Source organism: Ixodes scapularis, unplaced genomic scaffold, assembly GCF_016920785.2.
Source record: "Ixodes scapularis isolate PalLabHiFi unplaced genomic scaffold, ASM1692078v2 PGA_scaffold5__190_contigs__length_132052651, whole genome shotgun sequence".
Lineage (NCBI taxonomy): Eukaryota > Metazoa > Arthropoda > Arachnida > Ixodida > Ixodidae > Ixodes > Ixodes scapularis.
Window position 1 is genome coordinate 53,110,326 of NW_024609880.1, and position 23,788 is coordinate 53,134,113.

At 47.1% G+C, this 23,788-nt stretch overlaps 1 protein-coding gene across 2 annotated transcripts; it reads right to left on the reverse strand.

The window, feature by feature from the left end:
* Positions 1–3,508: 3,508 nt before the first annotated feature.
* LOC115315593 (zinc finger protein 501) lies at positions 3,509–23,287 on the reverse strand. Of its 2 annotated transcripts, none has more exons than XM_029974785.3 (4): positions 23,065–23,287; positions 19,416–19,750; positions 13,909–14,268; positions 3,509–4,687 (listed from the first exon to the last, which is right to left on the reverse strand). In XM_029974785.3, exons 2-4 carry the CDS (start codon positions 19,710–19,712, stop codon positions 4,025–4,027), a joined length of 1,320 nt encoding a protein of 439 aa, XP_029830645.1. In that variant the 5' UTR covers positions 19,713–19,750; positions 23,065–23,287; the 3' UTR covers positions 3,509–4,024. The 2 variants fall into 2 exon arrangements, with proteins under 2 accessions (XP_029830645.1, XP_029830649.1); XM_029974789.4 differs by lacking the exon at positions 23,065–23,287 and adding an exon at positions 22,733–22,844 and having other exon boundaries at positions 3,523–4,687.
* Between the last annotated feature and the right edge of the window lie 501 nt (positions 23,288–23,788).

Genomic DNA, 23,788 nt, shown 5'->3' on the forward strand with positions numbered 1-23,788 from the left:
TAAAATGACGTCATTTCCTGACTGGTGACGATTTCCGGCGCTAAAAGAGGAAAAAACAAACAATATGGCGGGATAAGCTGTTTGGTTCAGGGGGGTAAAGGTGGGTGAGGAGGAGTGGCAAATCCCGTGCGCCGACATCCTGGGTCCCGAGTGAACGAACGCAAAAGAGAGCGACAGAACACGAGAGAAAGAAAGCAACGTTGCCATGGTAACGCGAAGAGTGAAAACTCTTAGCAATATAAACAGTGATAATTTAACGTTGTAAACTAAATTATGAGCTATTCTAACGCTTATAAAAAGCAATGAACTCATTACGCTGCATTAACTTCCCTTCTGCCGAAATCTCGGAAATCTGGTGGTTGCGCAGTTTCGTATTCCTCAACCGCGCCCAGCCGCGCCCCACTGGCGAAGCCGGGTATATGGTTTAGTTTAGCGTTAACGCGAGGCCGTACATCTGCGCGCTTTTCAAAAAGAAAGCTTCGAAAGGAACGTGAATATCTTTCCACCGGTAAGTTCGTGAATTGTTGAAGTTCACGAAACTGCTCTGATGATGTAACCGTGTTTGGGACCCAGAAGGTCTGCCTGCATGATCCGCCGCTTGCGGCAGCCAGAATGTATGGGAAAATGGCGGACCTTTTCCTCTAGAGTTAGTATGTATGATCTCTATGGTTTGGTTCTATCGCGGTTGCGCGGTTTGCTCGCTTTTGTTAATGAAAAGTGCTCAAGGTAAGACGAATAACGCGTTCGAATATATTTTTCAGGTAAGGCTCTTTCGGAAAATGCATTGGACCGTATTTTGTTTGGTTTGAATATGCTAATAAACAACTCAAACGTTCATTTAATGCCGTGTCTTGATCACCGTTGCACGGAAACTCAGTAATGTTGACGATAGTCCTGTCCGCGCTCAACAGAGCAAAACAGGGTATGAACGCGACTTTGGAAGCCGGTTGGACACTCACGCAGAGCATGATACCGATTAATATTTTGTTTGCGTAGCTAAATCGGGGTGCACGTTGGCTGAGGCTGAGGCTCGCTTCGGCCGACAAAACCTTGATCGCCGAGCACGGCCGAACTTCCCGTGTGTATACGAATACATTTTATAGGAAGTTCGTTACGAAGGGCAGAACAAACTTATGGCCGTATAAAAGTATCGCAACCGGCGGGGTAGATTCGCTGAGCTCTGTATTTTGCGTGTGCTGACGACGATTTTTGTCGGCTTTTATAACAGTAGCTGCCTTTGCACCGCCAAGCGAAGGGCTTGATCGCGTTGCATCGCTTCGAACAGCAGCGATGATGTGTACAATCACCCGCTTTTTCTTCAACGACCTTGTAAAGACGTCTTCAATATCATCGTCAAATAAAAGCGATCGTGCTCGCCATCGTCTGCTTCCAGTTTATTCGGAGACCGTCTGGCACAGGGGAGGAAGCGGAAGTTGCGTAGAAGCAGGTTTGGAGCCGTGGGTTTTTTTGCCGTTCAGTAGGCGCTCCGATGACTCCGACTCGAGGCACTCCGTTCGGAGGCAAGGGAGGCGCTACTGAACGCATGACACCTAGTTCCGAGCAAGTACGTACCTTTTGAAACGTACGGTACAAAACGAAACGTCCGGTAGCCGACTCCGCCCAGTTTTGCCGACTCCGCCCACATTTTTCTAGGGAAATTACGTCACTTTTGTTTCCAACCAATCAGACGTGATGACGTCACTTCCGTGTACTAAAAAAAGGTACATGTACAATGTCGAACCTAGCTATCCTGGTGGCAAGCGACATACGTACGACACGATGTGACTATGTCCTTTGTCTGGTCAGCTCCCAATTAAACCAGGAGCAGGCTGCGCGTAAATAGCTCTAAGTTTCGTCAAAGGTGTAATTTAGTGGCATTTTTACCTTGTGAAATTTTAAGGCAAAACGCGAGAGTGGCCAATAGCGCAGGCACAGCAATCGGGCATAAACGACTGCGCCCACTAACGTTGGAGTCCCAGAGTTCTGGGATGTTTCTGGGTCAGGGGTTTCCCCAGGAATTGAAATTAGGGGGGCGGGAGTCTAAATTTTTAGGGGGCGGGGGCATTGAGAATAGAGTCCTTGCGAATTAAAGGTGCGCCTTCGAGAAAACACGAGGGGGGGGAGGGTACACCCCTCCTCTCCCCCCCCCCCCCCCCCCCCCCTTATGGGGTGTGCAGGGAAATCAGTTCTGGCTGCTTTGGCGCGACTCGGCTACAGTATTCTAGTACACTGTAACTCGGTTGCCTGCAATAAAGCCCGCCGTTGATGCCGAGAACGATGCTCTAACTTTGCACACGAACTGAGCTACACCCTGAAATCGCACAAGGTAAAATACACTACTAAAATAAGACTGATTAAAATTTGAACCCTTTCCACTCAGGCACCCATTTTTTCGACACATTTAATTGTGTCGCTTAAATTATAATATATGGGCATGGCCGACCTTCACTGCTCCCGAATCTGGAACTCTACTCTGGTCATTCCTTTGCAGTCAGGTCATTGCAAGCAAATTTTCATGACCTAGCTCCGAATGGAATACTTCCTGCAATAAGAGGATCACAGTGGCATAGCCAGGGGATGGAGCTTGTGGGGCTTTAGCCCTTTCCCCTGAAATCCCAGCTACTCCCCCCCCCCCCCCCCCCCCCCCCCCAAAAAAAAAAAAAAAATCCTGCCTACGCCTAGCTGCTCATTACGCTTCAAGTCCGATATACCAAAAAGTAATACACCATGCTTCATACTTCATCCAACAAAATAAATGCTACAACTCTATACCTTCCTGAACGATCAAAGAACTTTTGACAAACCCTAGTTGCCATGCATGAACACCTAAAACTACCTCGTTGATACACCATTACAAAATACTCCCGTCTAAAGCCAACCTGTCATCATATCTCAAATAGGCCATGGTAATTAGTAGGAAGGATTCAATGGTTTTACGCAAACCTCAAATATGACTGTAATCATCACTTGACAGAGTGTTCATAATTAAATTTTATAGCTTAATGTTTGAAATCCTGGCTTGGATGGGTCTCTCATTTTACCAGTCACTTCTTTACACACTCCATTCTGTGATGTGTGCCAACAAAAAATGAAACCAGTATTGTAGAAGAAGGGTGGTGAGCTGGGCTAGTGGGTAAGCAATACACATGGTTAAAGTCAGTGAGCAACGTGAGGAAACTGTAGAATACAGGAGACAGGATAGACACTGTCTCCTGTATTCTTCTATTTTCCTCACGTTGCTCGCCGACTTTAACCATGTATGGTATCAGTATTGGCAAGCTATGACCCCAACTCTTGAAACATCAGAAAATACAATCAAAAGTTGACCGGAGAGCAAATATGAAAAGAGAGAGTTCCTTGCTTTGAAAAGTGTGCAAAAGCGTTTTTTAAAGACACTTTCTTTTGCCTATAGCCATAGCCTTTGATGCACGCAAGCATAAGACTGAATTAACTATATATGGCAGCAGTTGCGTAAAAAGATAGAAAGGATGCAAAGTAACACATTGTACGACTAATGGCACATTTTTATGACCTCTTATTTTTTTTTTTTTACCGAGATCAGCTTTATTATAACGTCCTGAAAATATCTGAAGTAGGAAGTCAAAGAGCTCCAAAATCAGTGCTTCAAAAAATTCCAGAAAGATCTGAATGTTTACTGAACACAACTCCAAAATAACTGCATTTCTAAAAAAAAAAAAAAACAATTCTCCATTGGCATCTAAAATTGAATTAGCAGTTGAAATCCATATCGTTCCAAATTAAGGGAGAAAAAAAAATACCAACTCACACATGCACACACACACCCCAACAATGCACAAACCAGTAAACAGACTCCTGTTAAACAGCATCCAGCCAAGCAGATGCCCCAACACCCCGCCATCTCCAAACAGAGCGGCGGGGAAGCTGCACCGCCAGGCGGCAAAACCCGACTCTTTTATTGCGTGTTGCAAATACGACAATTGCAAACGATGGCGTCTGGGCCTCCCCGGAGGCAAGCTGGAGGGTCAAACAAGCGTCCCCGTCCTCACTTCTTGTTAATGTACACCACGATGGCGCTGGTTCCCCGCGACACGTTGTGAGTCTTCATGTGCACCCGAAGCCCCTCCACGTCCGAAAAGTCACGCTTGCACACTTCGCACGTCGCCGCGGGTCGCGTCGGCTCGTGTTCCGCCGACATGTGCTGCCTCAGGTGCAGCTTCTTGGGGAAGGCCTTGCTGCACAGGGCGCAGACGAAGGCCTGTTCGCCCGTGTGCTTGCGCATGTGGGCCTGGAGCCCCGCAAACTTGGCGAAGCCCCGCGAGCACACCTCGCACTGATGCGAGTGCTCGCCCGTGTGGGTCTTGGAGTGCGAGGCCAGCGCCGTGGCCGTAGCAAACTCCTGCGGGCAGATGTCGCAGTGGAACTGGCGCTCCTGCGAGTGCTTTTTGCGGTGCGAGGACAGGTTGGAAGCCGTCGAGAAGCGCAGCGGGCACAGCTCACACTTGTAAGGCTTCTCGCCCGTGTGGGTGCGGATGTGGCGCACCAGGGTGTTGTTGAAGGTGAAGGAACGGTTGCAGATGTTGCACGTGTACGGCCGCTCCCCCGTGTGGATCTTCATATGGGCGTACAGCGTTGAGGCCGCGTTGAAGCGTTTCTCGCACACCCGGCACGCGTACGGACGTTCCTTCGAATGCGAGTTCTGGTGGACCTGCGCAGGGAACAATGTGTCGCAACTGATAAGCGTGTAACGAGAGGAGTTGTTTGTGAAAAGACGGTGAGAGTGCAGGCGAGCTGGTGGTAGCTAATCATGTCGTATTACACCTGAGACTGTGGTGGAAGAAATCGGAAGAACTTTCAGTAGAAGGAACAGACACAGAGAACGTCTCAAGAGTTGAGACGTTCTCTGTGTCTGTTCCTTCTACTGAAAGTTCTTCCGATTTCTTCCACCGCAATCTCAGGTGTAATACGACATGAGGCGTTGTTTGTTGCGTTAGTATTGGAAGCATGCATATTTTGTTGCCGGAAAGGAACTAAACATATGTTTGTGGTTACGTTAGCAAGCACACATACAGAAAATGACAATGAGCTAGCAAGCAGAACGTCAGCTGCAACGGTAAAAATTTTGCGTGGGGTGCTCCTGGCAAGATAAGTAATTGGGGGTGATGACAGAACTAACCACTGCGACATCATGCACAGTTAAATTTGTAACATGTTTTGACTATTTTTATTGTCGACATACCCACTGTGTGAGAAGCGAGGAGGCATAGGAATCAGCGTTAGCGCTGATGCACATTGATTATGTAAATGGCTCTAAGATAGCAATGACAGCACGAGGGTTGAGAGGGCATTTACTTATGACAACTCAGGTTTGCTCAGAGATAGTGGCGGAACATCAGAAATATGTAGCACGAGGTATATCTACAATGGCGCATCTAGGATCAAGACAAAAACAGTCAGCGAAAGGAGAAACTGTATTTCCTGAAAGCATTGTGCTTTGCCTTCATAACAAATCGCAAAACGCAACTTTTTATTAAATGTTGGAAACCTAGGTAACGAATGTTTAACTTTCATTTTATATGGTCCTAGAAATACTGTATTTACTTGAGCAATAGCCGCACTGTTTATGAAGAAAACCTGAGGATTCGCTTTTCCATGGAGCACGCAGATTGACAATCACCGCAATCAACTGCATAATTCCAGCTGTTTACAGGACAAAAATAACGTCTTCGTGCGACGTTACCGCTTGTGGAGATTGAATTTGTATGGAAAATCGTGCTCTCGATTTGGTTATTCGCTATGTTATTTATGCGCAACGCAATGATTGGTTGTATATGTGCTATGTGGGAAAGTAGATGCAAGGGCCTTGTACAATCGCCGACCTATTTTTCGGACGCCGAAATTTCAGGCATGCCCGATTATTATGACCGTTTTCACGGAACCGCCATTGCCCCATAGAGTTAATGTATAAAAGTGACTGAAATTCTGGACAACCTACAACTCGTCCTTCAATTTTCCGGACTGATTTGCGGTCGCCAAACCGCCACCACTTGCACTTTACACTTCCCTTTGTAGCCACTCTCACCGTGAACCGAGGCGCCGCCATCTTTATTTTGCATGTAGCCTCGACACCGCGTTCTTTGCATTCTATGCGACACCGAAACGAAAACTGGATTGAGGCTACAGTCGTATTTTTCGTGCCTGCGCCGCCCGCGCCGCCCACGCACTTTCATTTCATGCTGCGCGTCGAAGTCGGTCGCAGTCACGGTCGGGTCGTGGTGTCGTGTTCGTCAACGTCCGAGAGCGACGACGTTGTCTGCCGCCGTTGTAAGTGCGCGTGCCTTCTGCCGTTTCCCCCCAAGCGGTGTCAAATGGCACCAACTGCATCTTCAACTGCGTCAACGACGCCGACGAAGACTCCAACGAAACGCGGGAGATACTCTACAATGACAATTGCAAAGAAAGCTGCCATCATCAGGGAAGTGAAATCTGGCCGCAGCCAAGCGGAAGTCGCAAGAGAATTCAAGATTTCCAAGCAAATAGTCTCTGATTACATCCGAAACAAGACGAAGATAAAGAAGGCCGCGGAAAAGTTGACCGGATCTCGACAGAAGAATGTCAGCAAGGGCAGCCACCCGAAGCTCGAGGAGGCCCTTCACACATGGCTCAACGCCACAAAAGCCAAGTGAGTTCCGGTGTCCGGTGACCTTTTGAAGCAAAAAGCAGAGACCCTAGCGCTTCAAATGAAGATCACGAATTTCAAATTCAGTGACGGCTGACTCCGGAATTTCAAGAAGAGATACGACCTTGCATTTAAAAAAATGTGCGGCGAAAGTGGTGCCATTGACAGTACAATCGTCACAAACTACCGCGCTGAAAGACTGCACGCATTACTGCGCCAGTATTCGCCGGACGACACATTTAACTGTGATACTGCGATATTATGGTACTTTCGTCTGTATTCAGTGACAGAACGACTCTCGCTGAAATGCAAAACGATCTGATCGCCCGAAGGCAAAACACCGTCCAGCAAACCATCGACCGGTTTCTCAAGCCACTTGGTATGTAAAGTGCCAATAAAGGTGTTTTTTTGGCAGATTTCACTTTTTCGGACTGCATGATTATTCGGACGTTTGCGCGATCCCCGTTGAGTCCGAAATATCGGTCCGCAACTGTACATAAATAGTGCGGCTATTATTCGAGTAAATACGATAATGACAATTTTAACATGAGCCAATCTGTTTGTTCATGATATTACACCTAAATCTGTTACACAATTTTGACTGTTTCTGCAATATAAACATTCCCTTGATCAGTTTATTTTATCTATTTAAAGATACAGTACATCGTGCTCTGTCTCATGTAGACAATCATTCAAGCATTTTAATAGTTTTCTTAAGATACATTGCAATTTGCAGTGGCACTTGTTGTGTTGCTGAAAGATGTGCTTTAGACATTTCAATTAACTTATTTCACTTATCTAAACACAAAAGTTGAGGCTGCCCGGGTGGAAAGGCTCTTGCAGACAGCTCGAGTGCCCGAGGCCTCCAAAATGCCGAAAAGCCGGCTGAATGGACATCACCCGAGTGCAGTGTTGTCAATGCCGTTTAGGGATATACACTCCGTGCGACGCGACTGGCGCGCCGCCTCGCGGCCGGTACCGAAGGTAGGCAGTGAGCACCCCAGAGAAAACGAAACCGAAACCACGCCGCGTGTGTTGGTACGCGTTGAAGTCGGAGTGGTGCTGTTGCGCTGGGTTCACAGCATGAAGTGCTGCCTGTGCTGCGTCATTAAGTGCTTCAATAGTTATGCGTCGTATCTCGTGGAGACAAAGTTTCACAGTTCTTCACCTCGCCGATGTTTTGTGGGACAGCGACAACGATGGAGCCATGCCGTACGACGCGAGAAATTCGGTCTCCCGATCATGTCTGCCACTGTGTCGGCACAGCTGACATATTCTACACTGCCGCTTTGCACTCTGCGTTTGTTTTCGTACCAGTAACGCCTACATGTGTCAGCGCCGATGGGACGGACTGAAATGCCATCCCACACTCGCGGCTATGCAGTGCCAATTTCGTTGGAAAAATACCCTCCAAAGAAGTTTCTTCCCCATCGTACGTGTTGATGATATTTCCGGACAAATATGGCACGCAATCTGTACTTCATGAAGAAAGATTTGAACGGTAAAAAAAGTGACAAATATAAATCTAAAGAAAACAACCATGAAACTCGGCATCACTGGAGAATCGGCGTTTGAGTATGGAAGTTTATGTGGTGTGCTTCCTTTCTTGATCAGCCTCCTTTTGGATGTGGAAACACTGACACCCCGAGTTCTGTAGACAACAATCTTTTTTTCTCGGCTTTAGAGCCACCTATCGCAAAGTGGTTCGAACTGGAACCACTCCACTGGTCCCTTCCTATATGTATATTGTGCACCTCCCACAATGAGTGGTATTTTCTGACAGCCTTTGACGGTCAAAGCCAGTTCCCATTTAGTTACGCCGCCCAAACTAAATTTCCACCTGGTTCCACTATGCCAACTATTTTTGTTATATAAGTGTTGTGCCAAGTGACGGTCATGTCAAAGTACCTGTGGGCCGAAAATCAGCACCTCGCACAACAGGTTATTACACAACAGCTGACCGCAAAAGCCCTTGGCGGCCAAACCGTGCGTTGGCCGAGAACTTTGTTTTCTCGGCTTTGGAACCGCCTTTCGTGAAGTTGTTTAAATTGGAAGTACAGTCTACTAGTCCCTTCCTACCTCTAAAGTTTCCACCTCCCCCAATCAGTAGTATTCTCTTGACAGCCTTTTCATGGTCAAAACCGGTTTCCATTGAGTTACGCCGCCCAAACCAAATTTTCACCTGGTTTCCCTATGCCACCTTTTATTTTTGTATAATAAGTGCTGTGTCATGTTACTGTCAAGTCCAAGCACCTGTGTGCCCAAATCTGCACTTTGCACAGCCCGCTATAACACAACATTTTGGGTCCAATATTGGATATACCGTACAGCTTTATTTCTTCATTCGTTAGAAACAACTTTCACACCTGCTGTCTTAATGAAACTTGGCACACTTCGTGCAGAAACTTAGTGGACCTCTCACTTGCCTCCAATATCATCGTTCCAGCAGTCCTACGTTTACAGCGACGACCGAAATAAATTTCCCATTCAAAGCAATTATGGTGGCGGCCGTCTTGCTTTTTCGGAAAATTGCTTCAACTCCTTTTTTTGCCGCAACTAAAGAAATTCTCTTGAATAACGACTAAAACTCAATATGTAAGAAGAGGAGAACAGCTAAATGCCCTTCTTAGGTCTGCCCCAGCATTCATGCAACGTCACCCTCAACGTATCGGCTCAAAAAGCAAAAGTTTCATCCGTGCGCGATTCCGCCACCACAGCTTGGCATGCGAAAAGGCGCCACAGGCTGCTGAACGCGCCTCACGGTCAAACGCCAGCTCCGCCGCTAGCGGCGCTGCGCGCGTTTTTCAAAGCGCCCCCTATAGTTCCCGCACGGAGTGTATACTTTAAAGGGACCATGAAGGCAATTTCAACTTTTTTTAAAAGAAGGTGTTTTCAGATGCATTGGGGTCCTGCACGCCACTCAATTTTTTCTAGTACTCTGCAACTCCTATTACTGTGCCTGCAAATAAATTTGCTAAACCGAAACAAAGACTCCGCAGCGATGTTGAGCAACACAGCGGTCTGGGAAGGAGGGCCCATATTAGTTGTTGTCAGACTTGTCACTCTGTAAGAAATGGACGATAGCGTCCACTCGGAAGTGAGTTTGGGCTCCCGTTCAGCAGCCTCAAGCCCACAAAATGGAAGATGCTTCTCAGGACGCGAAACTGTGGGTTGGCTCTTTACGGGGGCGCTCCAGACTTGCCGCCGACTCCTCGGTCGCTGCCTCAGAGCGGCTCCAGCAACTCTCCTATTCTGATCAGTTGCAAGTGAGACATCCCGTTGTGTCGACACAGATAAAAGCACCAGGCACCAAGTGCTTTGCGCCCTCCAACAATGCCCCTCAGCAGATTCACTGCAGACACTCCTCAAAACTGTGAAACGTCCGCAGTTTTGACTTAGAACCACTTTGCAGTTCTTGAGGTGGCTCAGTACTACTGTTAGTATGCTACGACGGACACATTTGCATTACAAAACTAAGCGAAAATGACGTAAAACACAAACACAGCCTACTGAATTACAAATAGCGCTAAGACAAGGACAGACGAAGAAGTGGACAGGACAGGCACTAACTCACAACTGACGGTTGTGAAAGGTTTAAAAAATAATCTAGAGATTATTTTCTAAACATTTAAAATATTATCGTATGTAGTTCAAATTCACTACATTTGTTTAATTTTTAATATTTTCGTTTTGGTCTACTGTGCTTTAGTCTTTTTAGTCTAACAGCCTTCTTAGAGCGCCCCCGCTAGAAATAGACTTATTTCTTCTTTTTTCCAACACCAGGCACTTCCTTCACCTTCGTCTTTATCGTTGTATATAAAATTATCAGTTGTGAGTCAGCGCCTGTCCCATCCACTTCTTTGTCTGTCCTTGTTTTAGCGCTATTTGTAATTTAGTATGTATAACCAACTAGCCAGCCAGAATATTTTGAAACAAACACAGTCACAAGCACAGTGAAACGAAACCAACCAAATTCAAGCCACCCTATAGCGGCAAGCGCATCAGCGCCCTCTAGCCGCCGGTCGGGTAACTACTGAGGTGAAAAGGACTATGGGAGTATGGACTCTGGGAGTATTCTCGTGACATCACTATTCAATGTGGTCCCAACATTGCGGCCTCGGTGCACACGTAGTGGCACATTGCAGCCTTCGATCTTTGCATTGTGCTGTTCTTTCCAGTCAGTTTGTTGTTCTCATGTGCATATTGTCAATGATCACTGTGCTTCTGTTATTGTCTAGACACGCTCCATTAAGCGAGTGTGTATAGACAGCTCATACATAGCTCTGCGAAGGCGCACTACCCCGAGAAATTTTGCGGTTGTAATGGGCAGGATGCGCTTGGGGGAAACGCTGATGCACCAAAGGTAAAGTTAGTGACCTCAAGGAAGAGGCAATTTTTATGATAATTGTATATACTGACAGTCATTCCAGCTTGATATCATAAGATCAAATCAACAAACATTTGTCAACTGCATTCACTCAACATACACTTAGGAGTGCATCTAGCTATTTAGCAGATCATATATTTCCAAACTGAGTGTCTGTCCCCGTAAAGAATATGAGAAATAATTTTACCATACCCAAAAAATAATAACCAGCTTAGAAAAAAAAAGAAAAAAGAAGAGGGGGCCCAGAATGTTTTGCATGGGCTCTATAATGTGTAGTGCTTAAACGACTTAAAGGGACACTGCAATGAATTTTCATTTTTTCTGAAGGGACACATATATTAAAAAAATAATTTAACCCCCAAAATAATTTTTTTTCTAGCAATATTTACGCCGCTAGATGCAATTTAGGTGCAGAATGTGGAGGTCGCAGCCCAGCCCCGTGCTTATAACATGCTGACATCTCTTATTGGCTGGAGATGATTGATGTGTGAAAGGTCGGTTGTAAATTTAGATCTCCAGGCCGTAATAGTATTTTAATAGACTTCTCTTATGTTAAAGAAACAATAATCTAGATAGAGTAATTATTGTTTTCAAAATATCCTGAAACTGCCTTTCCGCTTCGGTTTCAAACGATAACAAACATGGCTGCCGGCTTCTGCGGAGTGCTGAACGAACGTAACTCGTTGAGGTCGCCAATTTTTATGAGTGCAGGTCGTTTTGATTCACAGAGGTGTTTAGAGGAAGATCTCGTCAACCGACGTAGTTTGCAGCAAATAACTGTCGCAAGTACACGGCCTCGGAAGCGCTCTGCAGATGCCTGTTTTTCTGGCGAAACTGACCGAAGCCTAGCGTCCCGTATTCACTATTTTGATCGATCTGGCTTGATTTCTTACTTTGACCGTGTTGATACTGAATAAAGATATTGGTTCCCGTAAAAGCGGCCCCGCTGCTGGGTGAATTGTGCAACCATCGTGATTGCAGCCATGGTTTTAATACCGAGAAGATACCTACACAGATAAGAATTTGCAAGCCATCTAGTTGGAGGCAATCGGGCGTTCGGCTCGCATCAAGTTAGTCCACGTATGTTCCCGCCATTTCGCTTCGAAAGGCAAGTAGCTCTCAAGTTTTGCAGTGCACCTGGCCTACCCAAGCGAATAATTTTAGGTCACATTTTAATTGCGGGTCATGACGCTTTCTCACCTTGCTAAACAGATGCCATGCGAAAAAAATAGCAAGAACATAGAAGCTGAAAGGACAGCATACAGCATACTTATTTTGTTGCTTTTCTTAGTCCTCTCGGTCACTTTTTACCGCACATCACCAGATGCTGACAGTTGCTTGTATTGGTCCGTCGCTCGCACATGATGGAACGCTAGAGTGCCGCTTTCAAGGTAGAGTCTTGCGAGCGTTGCAAACATTTTTAGACGGGGGCGGAATGGCTGACGGACGAAGGCGACAACGGACGCCAACGGGCAGCGTTCATGTCTGCATCAGACATGAACACTGCCCGTTGGCAGATGACGATAGATGGTGGCAAAATAGCGGACGATGCCGGAAACCGCTGTGCTTCTGCTCGCACAACTGGGCACAACCAGCAGGCGTTGTCAGACGCCAGACTAGACACCCCGGATGCTGGGAAAGGGAGACACCAGGCTTGTTAGCGCATTTGGCCGAGCAGCCAAGCCAATTCAGTAGTAATGGGCGGGGCAACCGATTTGAGGGTGGGGCTCAGAGCAAGATGTAACCTCCACCTAAATTGCATCTAAAAAAATAAATATTTCATAAAACTTTTTTTTCCGTGGAAAAATTAAATTATTTAAAATATATGTTCCAAATAAGATTTTAAAAAAAAAGTTTTTTCTTTGGCAGTGTTTGGTTTTGTTTTTTTTTTGTTTTTTTTTTTACATGAAAGGCTAGCCTTTCACATTAAGTCAATCAAGTCACAGAGTCCCACCTTGTCTCTTAGAAGCTGGTGGCATCAGACACCAAGTGCTTTGGGCCTTCCAACAATGCCCCTCAGCAGATTCACTGCAGACACTCCTCAGAACAATCGGCTGATATTTCTATCCTTTGTTTTTTTTTTTTCCCCACTGACCCCATATATTACATTCAGGACGAAATAAACTAAACTCCCATTTATACCGGGTATCCCTATCATTAGCTTGTTTTCAAACCGATCGTGGCACAGCTGACGGCACAGAACAGCTGCTCCCAACTACGGCTGTGACCACACAGACATTGGTTGAATGCGATTTCGCCTTTCGCGGCGCAGTGTTTCGAGCAGGGGGATTACGCCCTATTGCAAAAGGAAGCGCGAGGAAGAAAGTAGAGGGGGGGGGTATGGTGCCTGGAGTGCATCTTCAACCGATGTGTTTGCTGCACCCTCAAAAGTGGCACCTAAATTTACGCCCAAAAATCTTGCGGCGTTGCCTGTCGCGATAGTGGTGGTGGCACGGCGGCAGTGGTGGATGTAGCAGCCACCCGTTTTTGCTACGGGTCACTCTGAAGCCAGACAGAATCTACGGATAGTAAAGTGTACGAGAGTTGGAACCAACAGTAACGGCAGCCCTTGTCTCCCTTGCGCTTTTCCGCCAGCATTTTCTACGACCGATTTCCGCGACTCCGACATCTAACGGCAGGAGATAACAGCTCTCGCGACAAAACTCATTGCCACTTCGCGACCACTTTCACACTTTCGATGCGAGGGAAGGATAGGGCAGCAAACGCTTCAATCGAAGACGCGCTCAAAGCACAGTGGCGGGGGTTCCTTTTTTCTGCTTGCAAGTCCGTCTTAAAGAGGTAGCTGGAACGCATTATCCAACGAGGCTATGGTCTCGGTTGCGACCAGCCTTGCGGCCCCCACCTTGAAGTTGGCGGGGTCCTTGAAGGTCTTGTTGCAGACGGTGCACATGAAGGGCTCCTCCCCAGTGTGCCTCCGCATGTGCACCTTGAGCGAGGTGCTGTGCCGGAAGCACTGGCCGCACACCTTGCACGGGTAGGGCCGCTCCCCCGTGTGGATGCGCCGGTGGCGCCGCAGGTGGAACACAGTCGTAAACTCCTTGCCGCAGTCGGCGCAGCCATGCTTGGGTCCGCCCAGCATGCCCTCTGTCGAGACCTCGCCACCCTCCGGCCCGCCGTCGCCCAGCAGGCAGCGGGTCTGCTCGTCCACAGTGATGATGTCGCCCAGCACCCAGATCTCTCCCCCCTTCTCGGATGACTCCATCTGCGGAGGGCACCGAGGGTTCCGTGAGATGGGTTCGCGGTTCTCTCTGCACTTTCCCGGAAGCCACCACTGTCGACCAGCATCCCTTTCATGGTGACGAAATCGGCGGTTGTGACGAATGCTTTCGCTGCATTTAGTTGCGCGACAGTTTATTTAATATTAATTTCAAATACCCCTTGGGCCACGAGGGCACTGCAATGGGGAGTGGATTAAAGGGATATAAAACAAAGACAAAAACCACAACAAATTCTAAGAATGCAAATAATTAGCCCCTAACAAATTACTAAAATGCCGACATTGTTAAGGCAGTTTTGAAGGCGATGCCACCAGACAAAGTTACCACAGATGCCGGAAGTTTGTCCCACGAAAGCGTGGTTCGGGGTATGAATGAACTGGGAAAAGTTGTAGTTTTACACGATGGTATGCCTATCTTCTGTTGGTTATCAAGATGCAATAATATGTAGAAGAGAAGCATTAGTAGCTTTTCACGTGAGAGAGGAATATGATAGATGTGGTGGCAAAGGAACCAATTGAACTGTGTTTGGGTCATAGGGCTGGATGCAGTTGGTCCTTTTGCCAAGTAACCCTATCAAAACGAGCAAACATGACATAACCCGTGCAAGGTGCAACCACCAGTCAGATCAGCGGATATATCTTTTTTTACAATATGCAGCGTTACGCCACGTGACTACCTCGAACCTAATAACAATGAGCTAGGTAACTAGCATAACCGAAATTATTGAGATTTTTGCAAATGTATGATCTAGAGTCCCACGAGATTATAAATAACAGACAATTACAATTCCTCTTCATGGTGATATATTTTTACGCTGCACGCCATACATTCAATGTGCAATGCTCACTTCAACATGTCATTCAGGAACCTACGAAACTCACTGAACCTACTCCTTACTACTCCCAATAAAAGTAGACATCCTTAACTCATGCGATCGAGTGCAAACAACTTTTGCTGCGATTTTTATTTCTAGATTCATTTTGTTCCTAGATTCTTTATTGGCCATGAGCAGTGGCGTACCAACTTGTTTTTGAGTGGGGGGGCAAACCCGACCCTCTTCCCCCCCCCCTTCCCCCCTTAATCGAAAATTCGGCGCAACTTTTGTCGAAGTTTTCTAAAGATGTGGCAATGATTCGGCAAAATTACAACGTTACCAGACTTAATATTGATATTTTGTTTTTTCTTACGAAAAAAATTTTGCTTCTTCTTCTTAAAATAAATACAACTTGTAGTGCCTATTGAAACAGTTATGATTAAATAAGGTGATATTCTACAAGATAATTGTATCGATGTCGCTTTTGTGTGTTTACTGGCAATTTTAGTGTTTGCTTGCAGAAAGTGGCGTGACAACGAGGTTGGGTAGTAGCCGGAGCAGTCACGAATCACACTACGAGAGTTTTTATTTTGAGGCTTCATCAGCGCACGCCTGCAAGTGTGTTTACATTGTTAAAATAAAGACAATCACTGCGTTCTTACTTTCTCTGGGAGTCACCGTTTCGTGCGCGAAAACGGATGCAACGGTTGTTTAGCCTTCACCAGAAGAGATAACAATACTGTAAATATGCATGTTTTTCGATTTGAGTCACTTGACGTCAGCTTTGCATGAAAGTGCGCGTTCCATATTCGCAACGTGCCGTTTTTAACCTTTAAAATTCCGGTTTCTGGTGTTAGGACACACACGGACGTTTAGGAAGATGGGGAGAGTTAGGAATGTCGGATGTGCAACGTCGAGCATGATAGTTCTGTGTTTAACGAATACTTTTCATCAGTGTTTACTAACGAGTGCTTGGACTTCGTCCCCACTCTCCCTGAAGAGCTTTACGAGCGCATGCATCCTATTAACGTTAACTCCGCTGGTATTAAAACATTGATTGATAAACTAAAACTTACTTCGTCCGCTGGAACCGATAACATCAACCCTAAAATTTAAAAGAAACACCCGTGTTATTTCTAGGGAGTATTTGAAACTCATCTTCATTCAGTCCTCATCTCAAAGCTGCCTTCCATCTGACCAAAAGGTGGGAAGGGTAATTCCCAGTCTTTAAACAGGGCAGCCGCTCTTCCGCATCTAATTATCGCCCTAATTCATTGACTTCAATTTCTTGCAAACTACTTGAGCATATCCTCTACTCCAATGTCATGAGGCACCTATCATCCCATTTCTTTTCTTTAAACAGCCGCACGGTTTTCAAAAGGTACTTTCCTGCGAAACGCAACTCTGCGACTTCATCCATGACTTGCACAGTAACCTTGAATGTCACGTCCAAACTGACGCAGTTTTTTTTTTTTTTTTTTATCCAAAGCGTTTGGGCGTGTCCTCCATCAACGCCTTCTTTCTAAGCTATCATCTTTTTGCCTCGACCAATAACCGTTTGCATGGATTCGTGACTTTCTTTTTTCCCGTGTACAGGTCACGTCCATGATGATCATGAATCTTCCTTAATAAATGTATCTCCTGGTGTTCCCCTGGGGTTCGTACTTGGGCCCTTACTCTTTTTAATATTTATTAATGACATTCCCATTGGGATTTCTTCAAAAAAACGCTTTTTCGCCGGCGACTGCGTCATCCATAACAAAGTATCTTGTGTGCAAAATAATAACCAGCTTCAGGAAGATCTAGATAAAATTAACAATTGGTGCAAAGAGTGGATTATGTCACCAAACAAGTATAAACGCAAACTAATCCACTTCACCAAGAAAAAAACCACTCTGTCATTTAATTACTTCTTGGACTCCGATCTGATTGAGACCGCTACTGTGTATAAATACCTTGGTGTAAGACTAACATCTGACCTTCCCTGGAATAACCACATTGAAGTCATTACCGCCGATTCATCTGGAACTCTTGGACTAAGCAGACGTAACTTAAAAAATCGCTCCACCCTTTGTCCCTAAGCTAACCTTTAACACGTACGTCAGACCAAAAATAGAATATGCTTCAACCATCTGGAATACCCATCGACTGTACCTCATCAATACGCTGTAGAGGCAGTTCAGAACGGAGCTGCTCGCTTCATTTCATCCACTTATGACTTTTCTTTCAGTGTCTCGGCGCTAAAAACTGAACTAACCATGTCCTCTTTGCAGCTTCGCAGGAAAGTCTCTCAGCTGTGCCTTATTCACAAAATCTACTACCACATTCCCGACCTCAAAACCACTTTGTTATTACCCCTCGACCGAACATCTTCTGGCCTCAACAACGTCTGCACCATCAAACACACTTCTGGCTCTACGAACGCTTTCAATTGGTCATTCCTTTCTCAAGCCGTCAGCCACTGGAACAGTCCCCCATCCTCCATTGTCACCATCTTGGACCCTGCTGATTTCTCCTCTGCAGTAAAACTACACCTTTCTTGGCCCATGTGATGGTGTGCGGGGCTAGGCAGATCAGTGAAAACACTTACGCAGAGCGCTTGCCAGGCCAGACTTGTACGTAGTTCAACTACTTTACTCAAGTTACTGTAGTTTAACTACTTTTCTGGGTAGTTTAGTAACTTTTAATTACATTTCTATTCTAGTAATCAGTAGTTTACTTTAACTACTTTTCCGAGTGACTTCCACTCAAATTACAAATTACTTTCTAATTTTAGTGGTTGTTTTGCCTATCAACAGAGAACAGAGGTCGGAAGGTCAGCTGATATTTGCAGAGGGGGAAGCATGCGGAGTAGAAAAGGGGGGGATGGGAAGGAAGAAAGTGATTTAGATAGTCCAAAAAACCCCAAAATTTTAACGAGCCCCCCCCACTGCAACAACACTGCTACGAGGCGCGGGGAGCGAACAGACACGACGCAAGAGAGGTCGAGTAACTGTGGGATTAGCTCCGAATAGTGGCGTTTCTTTGTATTCCGAAGCTCAAGGAGACTTGACGCATTTGAAGAAAGGGCTTGTCCCCGCTTCTCTCCAATGTAGGAATTCTTGCCCACTACAGGAGGTGCACACACTGCTCCTTTTACGGTGCAGGCGATAGAACCCCTAAAACGACGCTCACGCCGGATGGGCTGCTCGTGTATCACTCGAAGCGCGTTAACCCACCCCCGCGCCTGCGTTCACGCCGCTTCGCGGTGACGGTGTGCGGCTGCTAATTACAAATCTATTAACCCACCTAGCCTCCCCCCCCCCCCCCCCCCCCCCCCGTACACGCCGCTTTGCGGCGTCCGGTCGGCAACCCAAGCCCCGCTGCCCCCCATGCACTTCCGTAAATAGAGTCGATACGATTTAGTTTAGCGATGTTTCGTCAACAACATTCGTTTTTTTAGTGTTAATGGTAAAAAAGAAATGTAAATATCGCCAAATGCCTCGACAAAACAAAATGTTCGAGAAAAAAAATAAAAAGAAGTAAGCCGGCCCACACCATAAATAGAACCCGGGTCTGACACGTATGAGGCAGACATCTCACCACTAAGTTACGCTACCTCTTCGGAAACTCGCATTGCATCCGCTGCCTATGTTGACGGCGGCAGCGCCTATCTCCAAGCAAGCAAGCAAAACTTTATTTTGTGTAAGGGCCTACGTCCTGGTCTGGACGGCCCGTCCGGCCCATGTCTCGCGGATGGATTCCGTAAGGTTACCGTGTAGCCTTGTTCGTGGAGCAAGGCTTTACGAACCAGCCAATCCGGCGTGCGTGAGCACCGTTGCTAGGGTTTGTATCGCCTGCGCGTTAAAAATCTGCCCGCGCGGGTCGGGGGGCAGTGCCCTTGGTATTCCTTGGGCGCCGCCGGCCTGTGTCTGCTCTGCCCAGTGGCGGCCGTTTCAGGGGGGGCAAAACGCATGCCTTGCCCCCCCACTCTGAGAACTGGGGGGGCAAGTGCCCCCCTTGCCCCCCCGGTTGGTACGCCCATGGCCATGAGGTTAAGCGAGTGAGACATCAGCAAATGATTGCCATCTGCGTCACACTGTGACAGGAATTGGATACTAGGGCTACGTCCGCGTTCGGCCAGGACTTGTCTCCAATTGGCCAAGACGCAAGTTTCGGCCAAATGCCGACGTAGCACTCGCATCCCATTCATGCCCTTCGTTGACTCTTTAGGCGACGCGAAAAATTCGGCCTTCCGGCCTCATTATCAGGAGGCGTTGTTGCGGCTCAACTGCCCACGAACAACGTCCCAGCAGCGCATCTGCGGCGGGCACAGACCTTGCAGAGCAGCGCTGCGCCGCCGTCGTCCATGGCGACGCCAGAGCCCATCGACTCTTCGTCCAGCCCCTCCTCGTCCTCCACTTCCTCAACAGTCTCCACCACCGTCCCCTCGAACTGCATTCCTTCCTGGTCATCGGGCAGCAACACCGCCTCCGTGGTCACCATCCCGGTCACCACCTCCTCCTCCTCGTCCTGACCCTCGTCCTTGGTCAGCATGCGGCACGTGGGCAGGCCCCCCGCCGACATCTGCACCAGCAGGGTGCGGGGGCTGGGGTGGCCGTCGGCGGACATCATGCGCCCGTCTCCACTTCTGTGCCCCTGGGAGATGGACCCTGTGGCAAACGCCAGGTTTCGCGTTTAAACAACTGTGCTCGTCAACCTCCTCTGCCATTGTGCCCTCTCTAACGGCCTCCAGCTGACCCGGGTCCCGCCAGTGGCACCCTGTTCCGGCTAAAGTTTCGGAGCGGAGAACTGTACATGCTTGTTGACCCTTGAATCCTACACGAATACCCTGGGGAAAGGGACCCTGCAGTGAACGCCAGCTTTTGTGTTTTGACACGGAGACTCGTAACAGCCCTCGCCGACCTCCTCTGCCCTTGAGTCCTATCCAGCCTCCGACCGGCTCATGTCTAGTCGGTGACTGTTATTTGTGACAAGCACCAAGGGAAAGGTGCATTTGTAACCATTGATGAGTTGCTCCCTTTGAGGGAACTGCTTTGGACGAGCAATCTGACGCGATAAACATCTGGCTTGCACGGGGCGTCGTCGCAGCGTACAAACACTCGCTCCTGCTTGTTCTTGCCAAGAAAAACAAAAGCAGTGGCGCAAAATGTACACTGCAAGACGTATGCACGCAGGAGCGAGGTCTTTTGCAATGGCCGCTAGTATGATGCCTGTGTGAGCCACGTATATAAAGAATGCCAGAATGAAATGTGAAAAGATCCACGGCGTTGACATTGCAAGGAAGATTGAGAGGAATTCTGACCAATGCAATAGCGCAAGCAAGTAGCATTGTTCATCCGAGACAAGCGCTTTAATTGCGAGAGCGATCGCACTGAGCATGCTGACCAGCTTGCGTACCCAGGAGAAACATTTGCAAGGAGAATCAGGCCAATCGACATTGATGTCGCAATAAAAAAAGTATAGACAGAAATTACCGTTTCTTTTCTACCATTTTTGTATGTGCAAAATCAAAAGAAGCCACCCACTTGCCCAGAATAACTTGGTCCCTTGAACTGACCCACAGCTACAGTAAAATACTGTGGAAGCGCCCACTTCGTTTAAGCGCCCACTATTAATAGTGTTCCAAACTTCGGAATTCTGCAAATTATATGCTAAGCACCCAATTTGATCGGACAAGCGCCCACGTCTAGATTGATCCAGATTTCAGTAAAAATGGAGTAGGCACTCCCCCAGTATTTTACGCTACAGTATGCTTAGAGCAGGCAAAGACCATCCGCTTTTTCGCTTTAAAAGGAGCCCAGCCAAAAACAGCAACAGCACCAAGAGGTAACAGGCATGTAGGAAGGACAAGCACAAAATCGAAATGGACAAGAGGTGCAAATGATACACGCAGCATGCCTTTCCCATTATGTTTCGACTGCAGCGCAACCCCAGTCACACTGCATACGATGGTCCTTCCAGAGTATCCCCCATTTTCTGCTCCCCAATGTCACCACTGAGCTGGCCTCTAAACAAAACATTTCCCCGCATCCATTCGGTGCAAGCGTGCACACACTTCTAAATGGCTCAAAATGTCCCAGAAATCACATCATTTCACTTGCAACTTCAGCAAAATGGACACTAAGCAGTAATGCCTTTTCCCACAGAATGATATGCTGCCACTCAAGGTAAAAATAAGATGGCACACTTGGGATTTACAGTTGGTTAACTGTTCACCCCTACATGTATCAAGGTTGTATGTTTATTCATCTGCTACCACTATGCATACATACAATAGAATAATGCGCATTGTAGTTCCTGATGGAGATATATATGAAGGGCAAAGAGCACAAGCTGGAAGCTGGGCCATCCCGAAGAGACGCCCTGCAATTCTCACTTTGTCGACGACTACTGTCACGTGAACCTCGGATGCCTAGAACTATTTGTATCCATGTACTTCATGAGTGACATATTGCTAGTTGCACAAAGTGTGAACATTAAAGAAAAAAGGGAGCATAAAACAGGTGTTACAGATATTGAAAGGTGGCATCTATGGCCAAAGTGGGAATCCCTCTCAGCCGACTGAAAGCTGCAGTGTGTACACCCAGTTCACCCTTAGGTAACAGTGTGGTCAAAGATACTGGACTTTCACCGTATGATCACGCTTCCGCCCATGCTCATGAGCAGAGGGGGGCACTTAATGAGAGGGACAATTGATTGGTATGGCAAGTGCATAGTTCCCACGGTGCCTTAAGCTACATAGGGGTTAACAAATTATACATGGCTTGCATGTGACGTCATTTCACTGTACCACTTCCTACTTGTTTTTGTCGAGAAAAACAAATTCGACCGTACGAAACGCATGCTGCAGAAGGTATGTGCACAGCAGCGAGGTCCTTCCCAATGGCCGCTGCGATTCCACTGAAGGGGTGTCAGTGCAAGTCTATACCTGTTGTGTTGATTCCAGTATAACTCTGGTAGAATCTAGGGCCTTTGATAGCTGAGTGCCACTGAACAAAGCACTGTTTTAATAAAATGAGTTCTGCTTTCAACCATCAGTGAATGAAAGGTAATTTGCTTGGGAGTGAGACACCAGTGAACAAGCCTAGTCTTTGAATGCAGCTCCTCAATCTTGAAAACTGTATGAAGAAGTCCGTGCTGTCCAAAGGGAACGTCAAGTGTGTGCTATGTCGCACGCAACTGACCAACACCTTGAATCACAAACGACGGGAAACCATCCCGGCCTTCATGGTTTGGGGAGATCCGTGACCTTGGGGAAACGAGCGCGTGGCTCCGGAAAACGTGACTAGAATCCAGGAGTTTTTAATTCAAGTTGGTTCAAAACTTCCTAGGGCAGTGACTTTCATTGGCAATTGATCAAGTCACACGAAGGGCAATGTTACAGAAAACCACCTTGTATTACATAAGGTGTAGCCCCTCCCATGCTTCAACCACGGAAGCAGAATGAAACAAACAAAAACGATTCCGTTAGGCTTAATACTTTAAAACTTTGATAACGACGGCGGTTCGCGCTTTGGAAGTTTTCCGATATCCTCAAAGTTATCAGACTTTTCATTTTTGGTCAGATTTTGGAAAACTCGTAGCGGTATGAAGCAGGCAAGTGTGAATACGAAATATAAAACTTGACGTGCCATAAAGCTCGTGGTCTAGAGATCAAATCGGTCCCAGGAATAAGAACGGCTCGGGCGTTGGTAACTGTACAGTGTTGTACGGTTGTACCGGCAAGGTTTATCGAAAGCATGCAGAGTGCAGATAACGTCAATAACGTTGTGCACGGCGCCCGAGCAGTTGCCAGAGCAAACTTGCAAAATATTTTTCGAGGAAAACAACAATGGGCAGCCAGGGAAATCGTGGGAGCGGAGGCTGGGGGCGGCCAGGAACGATACCGCATGGCCGTTTTTCCTGCGAGTTCGTGGCTGGTTTTTGGCTCGAAATTCGCGTGATGTTTTCGGAAGACGCTTACCTCAAGTTTAGAAGCTCTCGGTTCGCTGTGGTGAAGAGTCAAACGCTTCAAAACGGTGAGGCCAGGAAACAAAAAAAAATAAACGACCAGTGTGGCTACCTCGTATCCAAGCCTAAATTTGTCGTAAAACCCAACAATGCCCTTTGGTCGATGCGCAAGCAGCACTGAGGTCGTGGAGATCAGCCGAACGTAGGACCATAGTGCGGTAGTGCCGTAGCTGGCTGACACCTGGTTAGCCGCAGTTGCGCGGTTGCGCATGCGCGCTGGGCGCATCTTTGAACATTTCGAATGTGCTGTTCGCGCGCGTTCGTGCGAGGCGTGCGATGATGCAACCCACCATGTAATCCTCGTGCGACACGCTCGTGCTCGTATTTGCCATTTTGTGGATGTCCCAAACTGACATCCACAGAATTGTGTTGCTTGCATGTTTAGACATCCTTGAAGTTAGAACGCCTTAACGGGTGACTTTTAATTAGCTGCAGATGAGAAGTTTAGCCAGTGCAATATAACCGCTAACCTGTGCAATAAAACCTAGAAGGCCTAGAGCTTGGGGTGCTATGTTGCGCTTTTTGCACTCCCAGGAGACTTGGAAGAGGGAAGTGACGTCAACGACTAGAGCAAACGCAGATTGGATGTTGACAGAAGAAAACAAAATCAACATCCAATCTGCATTTGCTGTGTTGTTGACGTCACTTCCCTCTCCCTATTCTCCTGGGAGTGCAAA

What these genes read in the sequence shown, in the direction of transcription:
- LOC115315593 (XM_029974785.3), bottom strand. Translation starts at nt 19,712, where the DNA reads ATGATGTCCGCCGACGGCCACCCCAGCCCCCGCACCCTGCTGGTGCAG. An exon ending in GCGCAGCGCTGCTCTGCAAG is followed by an intron (nt 14,269 to 19,415) that starts GTCTGTGCCCGC and finishes TGCCCTCCGCAG; the next exon opens with ATGGAGTCATCCGAGAAGGG. An exon ending in AGGACCCCGCCAACTTCAAG is followed by an intron (nt 4,688 to 13,908) that starts GTGGGGGCCGCA and finishes TTCCCTGCGCAG; the next exon opens with GTCCACCAGAACTCGCATTC.